At 34.9% G+C, this 13,292-nt stretch overlaps 1 protein-coding gene across 1 annotated transcript; it reads left to right on the top strand.

Moving 5' to 3' along the window:
* Positions 1-9,859: 9,859 nt before the first annotated feature.
* On the top strand, positions 9,860-11,787 carry LOTGIDRAFT_56647 (hypothetical protein; the record flags this gene model as incomplete). Its single annotated transcript, XM_009067670.1, has 4 exons — positions 9,860-9,967; positions 10,432-10,633; positions 11,043-11,131; positions 11,638-11,787. Coding segments are annotated over 4 exons (549 nt in total), but the record flags the coding sequence as incomplete, so codon positions are not given.
* Positions 11,788-13,292: the final 1,505 nt, after the last annotated feature.

Here is a 13,292-nt window from a genome sequence, read left to right as displayed (position 1 = left end):
TCAGCAGCTGTTGTTATAGTAACGTCAAACGATTAAGCATGTCTGTAATAACAATATCCACAGACATCCGACTAACAATTTGAATGATGCAAATAGAAGATATTAATGACCCTGAATTACATAAAAAAAAGAGTTTGAAATCTGTTGACTAATCTCTTTTAAAGAGGGATGTTAGGACATTTTGTTACCATAACGATAAACATAACACAAGAGAAACTGGGGCGTATTAAGGGAAAAAAATAAATTGTTCAACTTACATCAGACTCTTGTTCATCTGATACATCATCATCATCATCATCATCTCCACCAAACAAACCAAGGGCAGCAAATCCTACTGGTTTCTTCTTACCAGGTTTATCTCCCTTTTCTTCTTCTTCTGACTCTTCGTCTTCACTGACAACCTTCTTTTTAGTTTTCTCCTGAAATTTGTTAAGATTTACAAGACATATTTTACTACCAAGAACAAGATCAAGAGAATTAAAGGGATCGAAGAAAAGCTTTTCAAAAATAAAATTCAAATTTATTGGGATCACTCATAGCTTCGATTTGTACCATTCCAATTTTCAGTCAGATGTCTGAATGAATTCCTGTAAGATAATATTTTGCTAGAGCTACTTTTCAGCCTCTGATTGCTAACAGTGACTAAATGAATGTAGAATCAGGCCCGTAGCTAGCCCAGGGTCTCAGGGGAGGGCCAAAATTTTTAAGGGGGGCTCAACTAGTCATCTAAATGTTTCAGAGGTGGGGGGTCCAAAATAATCTTAGGAGGGCCTGGCCTCCCTCTGTGAGAGATTGTGAAACCAATGTCAAATTACACTACTTTAGGTTTCACTGTAAAATTGTAATCTAAATCTTAATTTGATAAAAATTATAAGATCAAACAATACCAACCTTTGCTTTCTGGGATGATTTCATACTTGATTCAGTATCATTATTTTCAATTGAAAGAGAGGCTATTTCATCGGCCACATCGTCAGACCTGTAATATAAAGATGTCTTATTTTTCATTCTAAAATATCAATAAAGATTTGAAGCTGAAATTCATACAAATTCACTTTTGAAAAATTGGCAAAATGCACTTACTAGTAATTGGTATTACCATAAAAGGCGTTATATCATACCTTTAGATATTATTAACAGTTTTTAGGATAGTGACATCATCAAACGCTTAGTTTTAGTGGAATTGCAAGAACCACAGACGTTGAAAATAGGAATGATGTATATTGATGCTATCAGTGTCTCTGATACACATTAGCTGAACTGGTAAATTGATTGACTCAACTCAACAGACAAGTTAAAGGTGTTTTATATTGCAGTTTAGATGAGTTTATGTTTGCTTTCTCCTCATAAATAAAATATGGATTAAATATTTGACAAAACTTCTCTCACCATTCATCTGCTTTCTTGTTTTTTCTTTTATCTTTCTTGGACAATTTAGTTTTAGCAGGGACCGATTCTTTATTGTCTGCCATGTTGGATAACGGATCAACATTAATATCATCATCATCTCTGAAAAAAAAAAAAATAAAAATGAAGATCCAAGTTCTTCAGAAAGGAATATTGAATCACCTGGCATGAACGAACTATTAGTTAGTAGAAAAAGATAAGATATTATATCTTAGATAATAAGAAACCTATGTATGGTTCTTACATGGAAAAAATCACATGAAAAACCATTTTAAATCACTTAGTTTTAATTTCAAAAAAGCCTTCAAATCACATTTAAAGCCATTTCTAAAACCTTCTCCAGTACATTGGAAAATATTTACTTACAATAAAGTCAAATAGATGTCTTAAACTCTAGCACTAGATCTACACAGTGATAATTTCTTTAGAGTTTTAATAAATTGAAAAATTCTTAACTCAAGACTTTTGACTTTCTATCCTTAAGTCTGTTCTCAAAATGGTAGAAAGAACTTGTCTTTTATTGCATAACAATCAGAAATAGCTACCATTATAAATAAAACTCTCTTATCAAAGTTGGATATCATTGGCCAAAAATTTGATCAACCTCACAAGACCCCAAACATTGAAGATTTCAATACAGGGGTCGATATTTCATCAGTCCAATCATAAGTCACCATAAATACATAATTCTAAAACATATGTTTGATTTGCTTTTTCAGCAAACAAGCCGGAAAAGTTGATCAGGCGAGTTGACAGCTTGTTAATTTCGAACGACAATTTTAAATTTGTTTACTACTTGAAATTTACAATATGTTCAAAATGTCAGGGAAAATCTAAGGAATGACTTACTCAAAACTTTTCTGTCCTTTCTTCGGCTTTCCCATTGCTAAAATATAACTATTTCCAACGATCGGAAAGTATCATAAATTTCTTTCGTGAATTTTGTCACGTTGATTATAATAACCAGCATGAAAATGTTCTTTCATTAAATTCATGCGCACATGTGGGCTTCCTTCACTTCCGGTTGTTTTCAGGGGGACCAGTTTTTGATTTTCATTCAAAAATGAATTTTATTACCATATTTTGGCAACTTTCCAAAGAAATATGTTAACATATATTCCATATAATACGAACTTTGTAGCCAAATACAAATTATTTAGGTAAATGTCACCCTTCAAATTTTTACAGTGTTGGACTGTTAGAAACGGTTCATGGGAGGTAACTCTTGTTTAGCAATCAGACCACAACTAATTAATCCCTCCATAAAATCGACAATTTGCTATTAAGGTGTATATAATTAACAATGGACTAATAATATCGACGGGGCTGGGACTGGATACACCCCACCCTTACAACAACCTTGTCCTTGGGAACCTGGGAACTAACTACCCCCTAGGACACCATTCCGTAACACGCACTCGGGCTTCAAAAAAAAGGCTCTGTAAGAGCAATGATTGATTTAACGAATGTAGCTGTGCCAACATTTAAGAGATGGGGTTGAAATCCTGATATTAGCCCGCTGATAGCTGAGAGAGTAGACCGAGGTCTGTACTGTTCTGATATGAGAAGTGTCTGACAAAATGTCCCTGATAACCTGTATAGTGAGTGGCGTGTTGAAGAGTCATCGGTTTTCTAATCAAATAAACAAAAGGTTGCTATACATTATGTCACTGCAACACGTTTCATAATGTCACTCTAGACCTTTATAGATTTCTCAACTATAGCATTCTGTATTTGAGGTTGTATGGATAGGATAATAAACTGCAAGCAGGCCGTAGCTACAGGTGGACAAAAAGGGGGGGGGGGGGGGGGTCAATTTCCCCCGAAAAAATGATTTGCCTCTCTGAAAAATTATGACAACCAACCCAACCAACTCCATTACTGCATCTAAGTACCACATACCATTGCCCCTCCGAATATATTACTTGCCACTCCAGATTTATATTACTTGCCCCTCCTGTTGGGTTACTTCCCCCTCCGGGTATTATTTGCCCCTTCCCCCCCCCCCCCCCCCCCCTTCGGATATATTACAAGCCCCTCCGAACAATTGGGTTTGCCAAGTTTGCTACAGGACTGGCACCTTAGATATTCATTGTGGCAATCGCATGAGATGGGCTTATGACACAGCACTTCAATGTTCCTCTCATTACACACAGCACACAGTTTCCTGTTTTCATTTGCCCAATCAGGTGCAGAAAGGTGGGTTGAAAATCCTTTCTGTTCTCTTGGGGTTGCCCTTGCGATTGAAATTAAAATGAAATGAAATGAGTTGTACGCCCTAGTCTTCTGTGTCTGGCCGGACTAATGTTACTGAAGACGGTCAACGCCATATGCAGTGTGCAATTAAAGTGGGCATTTTTGCCAAGACAAATCCTAAATCTAACATTTTTCGATTTCCAACTGTCGAAAGACCTGTGACACACGCGGCCTCATTTTCCCATTTTAAAAAACGACTAGACTCTTTGTCCACATGTCAAGCTTCTTCACCTGCATCATTGACAATGACAGGGGCAGGGAAATCGATCCAGGCAAGTGCAGAACTGAAATCAGGACAGAATTGAAATCAGGTTGAAGTTTAGGTTTAGGTTGTCTTACTAAATAAATATCAGTCGAATGAATATACTGCTATTTTCAGCTTATTACTCAGAATGGCTTCTATATCCTTTTACGCATTAATTATATATTACAACTACTAAATCATTTTATCTTGCACAATCCTGTTCTACTAGCGTTGTTCTATTTATAACTGCCACGAAAACAAGGTCACCTCATCTAAAAAAAGATTGTTTCAAGATCACGAGGGGAATTCCCCAAAATAATACAATTTGATTGGTTGATCTCGTCACGTGTTGTTAGGTACTTTCCCAAACTCCAATGTGGGACTTTCCAGAATTCAAGATGTCGTGAATTGATTTTACTCAGTGAATGTGAATCATGTAACGCCCATGTTTTCGTTTGGATTTTTAATAAGAGAGGGGATTCACCTCGAAAATGACTGTTTTTTTGTCTGGAAATTGTGTTTTACCGGAATCTGTGTTGAGATTGAGGAATTTTGAATTGAAAACCAAGATCATGAATGGCAAAATGGACGAAAAGGAAGTCGAGGATCGCCTCGTGGCTGCCGAAGCTATGTCGGCTTTAGCGTCACTTGTGTTAGTAAATCCGGTGTCATCTACTAGCTCTAATGCAGACGTCGAAAAGCCACCGAATAAAAAGCGGGCGCCTCGTAAAAAGAAAGAAAAGGGATCTAGCAAAGCTAAGAAGAGTGCAGACAAAAATGAAAACCCAAATAATGGCTCTGGGAATTTAGAGACGGGGGCGTCTGTTCGACCTGGACGGATCGGCAAGGCCAACAGCACAACAAAGTCTAAAAATAGCAATTCTGGAAATTCCGGTAAAAGTCAGAAAAAGTCAGCAGAAAGTAAACAAACATTAACAAAAGTTTCAAAATCAGCTGTCCCAGTTGGTACCCAGTGTATGGCAACACAAACTGTACCAAATGATGAACCCAATAGGAATTCACTGCCGTCTATAAACCTAGGGTTTAATTTATTCTCTAGCAATTTAATTAGTTTACCAAGCATTCCAAGCATTGAGGCATTAAAACTATCACAAAATATTGACTTGACGGCATTTCCGAACGTAAACACCGTGGACTTTGTACTGGGTGGTGGTTTTAACAGACAACAAAGTGTGACCTCTTATCAAGATGTCCCCAGTGGTTCTGGTCAGGATGACGGGGAGAGGTCACTGCCCTTTAAGAAAAGACGTTTATATGCAAATACATCGGAAGAAAGAGGTAGAGCCGATGCCTCAATGCCAAGTCTAGATTTATCTGGTGCCATACCATTTGTGTCAGATAAGGGGAAACAACCAGGTATGTAGTAATACAAACAAGAGTTATCCTCAATATTTTGCTCTTATTTTCAACCATTGGACTGATGATTCAACAAAATTCTTATCTTCATCGTTTTTTTTAATATTTGCTTTATCAGTTGATAGAGCAAAATTTTATCTATCTAGATAATTCTTAGTATGTAAGGGATTCGGAAATTTGATTTTGATATTTTGAAATGACTGGATCACTTTAAATTGGTGCATTCTTATGAACAAAACCCATGTAAATGATGAAATTTTAAGATTTGACTATATTATTAGATAGGGTCATATTGCTTATTATAAAAATTCTTAAACAGGAGACCTATTTCACCAAATTTTAACTAAGATAAAATCCAGATTTGAAGAAATACAGAAATTTGATTGGTTAATGAGGCTTACTTTAAAATCGATTAAAGTGATTGACCAATCAGATGACTAGAGTACTAAAACCCTTTTCATTCAAGTATTCGTTCAACTTCCCCTGGTGATTGTCGTAATAAAAGAAAATCGCCAACCAATTGCCAAGTTCGCTGTAAGCGTCTATAGAAAAGTACACTACCAATAGGATATAAATAGATAAGGTTTACATAGAGTGCCTACTTTAACTCTGCTTTTATCAAATACTTCCTGAATGAAACAAAACCTGGCTTAAAGAGACACCATAATCTTTGTTGATAGAATTTTATATTTGTTGACTCTCAAGGGACTGAGAAAGGAATTGCAGGAACCACAGACGTCTGAATTAACATTAGAATGGTGCAAATACATTCATATATGATAAATATGAAAATTAAGAAAAACTTTTTACAATCCCTTAGAACCCCATGAATGTTAAACAGACGTCTGAATGAAAATTGGTATGGTGTAAATTATCGCTATCAATATCCTTGATATACATAAAAGTTTTGAAAACCTCTTTACTATCCCTTTAATGTATTTAGGTGGTTTTAGTTAAATATAGGATTTTCCATTTTTCTGCTATAAACTGAGAAAAATCTTACAAATTTTCCCTTTCTTTATAAAATGGGAAACACATTTTGGTACGGTACTTTTTGATCAAAATCAAATTTTATTAAACTTTTTGATTGAAGTCTTTAAAGGATGGTCATTTATGCCAGAGGTAATTTTCTATGTATTTGTATAAAAACAGTATTCTTGTTTTTGTGTGTGTATCAGGGACACATATAATTTCTGGTTTGGTTATGTTTCCATTTTCAAAAGCTTTGGTTCCTGTGATTCCTAAAAAATTGATTTTAATGACACTTTCCTAGAACTAATAGTCTATTTGGAATACTGGTTTTTGCCCAAAATTTAGGTGCAGGATAGGATGAGCTCTTGCCTTTATGTTGATAATGACATTTAACCACCATATGTTGTGCCCTCTGAAGACTGTGAAGGGGACCCGAGGCGCTCAAATGCCGTGAATCCCCCACCCCCCTTCAATGAAATCCTCCCTCTGCCCACTGATTTTGATATTAACTGAAACACTTGCTATATCACAGAAATTTCCTCAACACCATGTCCCAAGGAAATTTATTGCCTTGAAACTTGAGCTATTTATAAGTTTATCTTGAAACAAGTTAGAACATGAAATATTTCCCTAATGAAACTAATCTAGTTGGGATATTAAAGGTCACAAAAACTATCGTTAAAATACGTCATTATCTATGCGAATTCACTTGTTATGTGATTTATTTATTAAACGGTGAAGTTAAAGGCTTGGCTGAATTGCCCTGTTACAAAACTCTTTAAGATTAAAATTTAGATTAGATTTAGGAACATGCTTTCTTGTGCCTATTTAACCCTTTGAATGCCAAATTATGTAATATAAAATGTAACTGGATCTCAATTTAGTGTCAAAATTAGGCTGCTTTGCCCTACCAAAAGTTTGCTGTTTCTAATCTTAAATGATTGGTGCCCTTTACAGATCGGTTACCCCTCCTCTTCCCCTCTCTCCCCCTCTCTCTCTAATTATTCATAGATAGAAACGCCATTGTCTTCCTTCAGTTCCAAAACTGCCTATATGAGGAATTTGAATCTAAAACATTTCTGAAAAGTTTCTTTAGTAGATTAGTCAATTTATCAATCCTTAATTAAGCCCACCCATTAGATTAAGGTAAAGTAATTTATACCTAAATATCTAGTTTTGCCTATAAAATGATATATATATATATATATATATATTTAGAATGGGTGTGAACTGAACTAGAGAATATATCACAGTATTCAGTTGACTTCAAGTCTATTTATAATTTTATCTGGTGACCTGCCTCATAAACTTCATGAACACAAGATAAGACTTTCTTCAATATCTTATTTTTAAAGGGCATAGTCTTTTTATTCATGATAGATATTTATTATCCGGATATCCGGCTGAACTATTTAAGGATATCCGGCTGAACTATTTAAGGATATCCGGCGGCACTATTTAAGTATATCTGGCTGCACTATTTAAGGATATCCGGCTGAACTATTTAAGGATACCCGGCTGAACTGTGGTATCAGGTGTCCTGCTTTTTTGCACAATATTGGGCTAATGAATACAGCATCTACAGTGTACGATGAGGAAATTTAGTCAAGATGAATACTTGCATCAGTCTTCTCTTTTTCAGAAAATAAAAATCCTGTGAAAATAATATTTCCTTATAGTGGATTTTATTTCATTATTAAAGGAGATTGAATTCACGTTAGTTTTCATTATATATTCATAGAAAAAACTTGACTGTTACTCAGGTATATCAATACACAATACTTTATCAATGAATATATCTTGTCAAATCATTCATATATTTCACAATATATATTATCTAACGTGCTGTTAAAACTGGTTTTAGATCAAAAAGGGTTAAGGTTGTTTATAGATTTATGGCTGGATATCAAGGCATACAAAGCTTCATAATCTTGGGCCTTATTCTTGAAAACTGAATAAAGATTTAATCCAGATTTTAACCACAGTAATCTGATTGAATAATATAACTAAATTTAAATTCGATCTTTGTGATTGAGCAATCACATGACTAGGACACTAAATAACTTACACTGTCTGCTAACCTATCTTTAAAAAAAAATATTCTGGATCCGACAATAATAACTGTCAGACACTTTTTAGTCCTAATCAAACATAACTGGCAAGCTTAGGAAATAAAACAATAAACTCTCTGCACATATGACAAGGTGTGAATGAGAAATATTTAAAGATCGCTGCCAAACACTTTGTAGTCCTAATCAGACATAACTGGCTTGTTTATGAAATATAATAATTCAGTGTTAACAACCTATATCTATATCGGTGAGAGGGTGAGTGACATTCATCATGTGAACCTTCCTGTTTGAGTACAATTCAAATTGACATGTTTCCCATATACTCTAACAATTAACTATGTTTAACTTTGTAAAGTTGAATATATTTTTATGCACAATTTAATGTATGCTTGAGTGAATAATGAATTTAAATGGAGTCATGTATCTACTTTCTCTTGCTCGGGCTAATAAAATACAGGCATTTACATTTACATTACAAACAGGGCCTCCCTTTTAGGTTCCATCTTACAGACTCCTTGAATAAGTCATCTCAGTCATAATTCAAGTCAACCCAGATGTAAATGGATACGGAAAATCTTATAGAAATCAATGCCAAGAAGTTTGGTCAAGGACGAGTTGGAAGAAATGATCCTTAGTCGAACCTAATTCGCGATTCTTGTAGACTATAGGCCTAGTTACAGTGTCAACCATCCAACATAGGTCACTGGCATTGAAACTTGTTGAACTATTCATAGTTGATGTACTTGTACTGACATAGTCCCCCATCACATAGTTAGGTTGTATAAGATGATCAAGATATGCTTTACCATTTAATAAACCACGCTTCAATATTCAAAAGGAAGAATTGAGCTAAAATTAGAATGGGATTATGATACAGTACAAAAAGGTTTTTAACCAGTGAACCATATCGCTAGTTTTATATTTTAGTGAAATATGGACTCTTGAATTAAATCATACTAATTTCCCTCATTGCACATGGTCAATGTTCAGCACAATCTGCAATAGAAAAGTAGAAATTGGGTTTGTCAACTCAGGATCCTTTTTAGAGAGTCCACATAACCAATATTATTTTTTGGTAACACTTGAAATGACATTGCCTTGACTTGGTTTATCGACTTGGTATCCCTTTAAGAGAGTCCACATAACTAATATTATTTATTTGAATATGTAATGTAACCAGATTTTGCATTTTATAATTTTCCTATTTGATATTTTCAGAAAATAAACAAGACACATCACTACTGCGATCTATAAAAATTGACCCTCAGTTTAGTTCACAGTTAATGAGAGAAATAACCGTAGCTTTAACTCAGGATGAAGACGGAGATTTGTGAGTACATGTTTAAATTCATAGTTTTTTTATACCCCACATGAAATTTGAGCGTCCCCCACAATTTCTTACAAAAACACTCTAGAAGGCGCAATTCTTGATGAATTTTGACAAAACTTAGGATGAACCCTTTTGAATATAAAACAAGCTATCTTTTTAGTTGTAAGTAATTCTTGTATATCTATTAACCTCTATTTCAGACCGTTACATATCGCAGTAGTACATGAAAACCTGGTGATGATTAAAAAATTTATACAATTAATGAAGCTCGCTAGAAAAAGTGTGGATAAATTTAACAAACAAAAACAAGTAAGTATTTTTATTTTTATGGAGAAGAGATATCATGTTGCCCATTTTCTTTGTTTCTTTTATCAATTTCTTCAATGATAAAATTTTGTTGAGTTATTGCCCTTGATCAATGTTTAACAAAACTATCAAAAATGTCGTTATTAGATTCAATTATAAACAGTTGACATGGCATTACAATTGTCTTACCTTGAGGTGGATTCAAACCCACAACGTCTAATCCCTAGCAGACGACACTCTAACCCAATATTCCTACATGCCTGTGCCTGTGCTTTCGTAATATTGCTTAACCGCAATGTTACAACCTAAAATTCATGTTATTTTTTGTAAAAGAATTAAAAAATATGATATTAGTGCAAAAGTAACGAAAGCAGCAGACTATCTGTGACCATCTGTGTTCAAAATTCAATGTTTGAATTTATTCTTGCATTACAGAAGATGATGTTATATATTGAATTATATTTTAGACTCCCCTACATCTAGCAGTCAAATTAAATCTACAAGATGCTATTAAGATGTTATTAGAAGCTGAGGGAGATGTTAATTATGTAGATCAGAATGGATGTACGTCATTACATCTGGCCGTTCAACACAGACTGCCACATCTTATAGATCTATTCTACAAACACTCTCATGTCTCTTTAGATATCAACACCAGAAACTTTGAAGGTAGGAAAATTAACTTTGGATCATATTTAAAGGGACTATAAAGAGATCTTCTCAAATTGTATGTGTATGTGTATCAGGGACACTGATAGCATCAATTTACACCATTCCAATTTTCAATCAGATGTCTGTGATTCTTGTTAAAGGATTGTAAAGAGGTTTTCTAACTTTTTATGTGTATCAGGTACACTGATAGCATCAATTTACAGCCTTTCAATTTTCAATCAGACGTCTGTTGTTCCTTCAATTCCACTAAGACTTAGTGTTTGATGACGCCACTAATCGAAAATAAAGCATATTTTATGATTATTGCTTCCAAAAGCCAATTGACAATTGACTCTGACTGAATAAGCTACAACCAGTCCTCAAATCGAGAACTGAATTGTATTCTGATTTTAATCATCTGTTTCAGGGTTCACTCCCCTCCATACGGCTGTTAGTTTAAACGATGATGAAATGATCAATATATTGTTAGATAGAGGCATAGATATTGATATTGTGGTAAGTTAACATCCTTTGTTTAGGCTAGTGAGGAGGTGCAATGCCATGCAGTGTGTGATGAGGAAAACTTTTGCAAGGACAGTTGTATTATCATACTCTTTAAATTTCCAACTGTTGAAATGAAATGAATGGAGTTTTATATCCTACTTTTCTGCACCTGTTTAATCTAGAGAGAACATGCAATGCCATGCAGTGTCTGATGAGGGAAAATAAGCCAACTGTTTCAATTTCAACTGTTGAGAGATCTTTGATATGCACTGCCTGTAGCACACAGTGTCTCAGTTTTTTGTTTCATCCATACCAAATATTGTGGTAATGATTACTTTTCTACACCCATGCAGATTATTGAGGATGTGCAACTCCATGCAGTGTGTGATGAGGGCATTTTTGAAAAGACAACAGCAATAGCGAACGTCTTTTCCAGGGTTTTGGTTTATTGTCCCATCCAGATTTAACTTAACATTTTCATACATTTTATCCTTTTGTTTGTTTCATTATTTTTGCAGGATGGTAAAAGTGGAAGAACAGCTTTGTTTCATGCTGTAGAAGGAGAGAAGAAAGCAATAGTATGTTTATTACTGAAGAAAGGCGCAAATGCAGAAATCCTCAACTATGCAGGCAACACAGCAATAATGGCCGCCCATGCCAGAAATCTGCGTGAGATATCAGGGTTATTAACGTGTAAAAGTAATGATATACCAGATTATGAAATAGATAATTCCAGTCGAAGTAGTAGTGTTGAAATACAGGTATGGGTTAATCAGAGTTATCTCCCTTCCATTAAAACACCTCGCCACTCTTCTTAAAAGTCTTACTACTAACTCTTTACAACAGTGTTATATTTCCGGATGTAAATTCCAGTTACGACAAATTTTAGCAGAATAGTTTTTGATAAACTAAAAAAATATCAGTCAATGGTGTTAATGCAAGACACTCACCAAACAAATTTCCAGAAAAAATTATAGAAAATACCTTATGTATTGGCTTTTATATCTTCTACTTCATTGAGCATCCCGGCAGACACCAACCCTTGTCTGTTCACGCCTCAAAACTGAATTGATTTCTTTTCTATTTATTTTCAGGACAAGCCACCAGGATTAATCAGAGTCATTGATAGTCCAGAAAACAAGTTACCAGAAGTTTCTATGACCTCTTTGCCCACTTCTATCCTCTCTCAAGCACAAATGGACTTTCAGAACCCTGTCATGGGCAAACCTTTTTCAATGTCTGGTATCACTCCAAATGTCAGACTGGACGAACCAATGGAGCAACCTTTAGATTTGCATGTGGAAAAGAAACCGAAAAAAGAATCGGAAAATCAAGTGTCGTCTACGCGGCAAAACGAACCCAAGAAAATGGACGTTGATTCTCCGCAGGACGCTGATATTGCAGTGGAAAATACTAATCTAGTGATTTCAATTTCCGAGAACGGAACGTTGTCCACAGAACAGTCGTCAGACATGACCAAAATTCCACACGGAAACATCATGATTGATAGAATCAGTCCACCCAAAGTGACCATTATTCCAAATCTAAGTGATAAACATAGTGCTTTTAGAATGGTATTAACTTCATCACAGCAACCCGTGGCCAGTTCAGTGACGTCAATGTTAAGTTCAGTGACGTCAACCATTCCAACAGTGACGTCAGACAGTACATATACGTCACAAAGAACTCCTGTGATGATTCCAAGTGGGATCCCAACCTATATAAAACCAGAATTGAAAGCAAAAATACAACAGAATCTTATGAATAAGAAATTAAAGGCCCAGCTATCAGAAGAAAAGAAGGATTGAAATCACTACTTACTGTATAATTGAGAGAATAACGCGCGGGCATGTTGTCAACTTGTATGACATATATTAAGAGCGACCATTTTGAAATGTCTCAGTTCAGATGGTATTAATATAATTGCAAGTATAACGCACAGGCATATTGTCAACTTGTATTACATATATTAAGAGCGACCATTTTGAAATGTCTCAGTTCAGATGGTATTAATATTATTGTGAGTATAGCGTGCGAACATGTAGTTAAATCTCTTTAACTAGTTAAGTTCTTGAGGGCTGCCATTTTGAAATGTCTCGGCTCAGTATATTTCACTTGCTATATTGTTAAGGTAATTTAGCGTCATAGGTTCAAATCTTCTATAACGCAATAC

This window comes from Lottia gigantea (genome assembly GCF_000327385.1).
Source record: "Lottia gigantea unplaced genomic scaffold LOTGIsca_85, whole genome shotgun sequence".
NCBI lineage: Eukaryota > Metazoa > Mollusca > Gastropoda > Lottiidae > Lottia > Lottia gigantea.
Note: the sequence above shows the minus strand (reverse complement) of the source record. Positions and strands in the feature narration are given on the sequence as shown.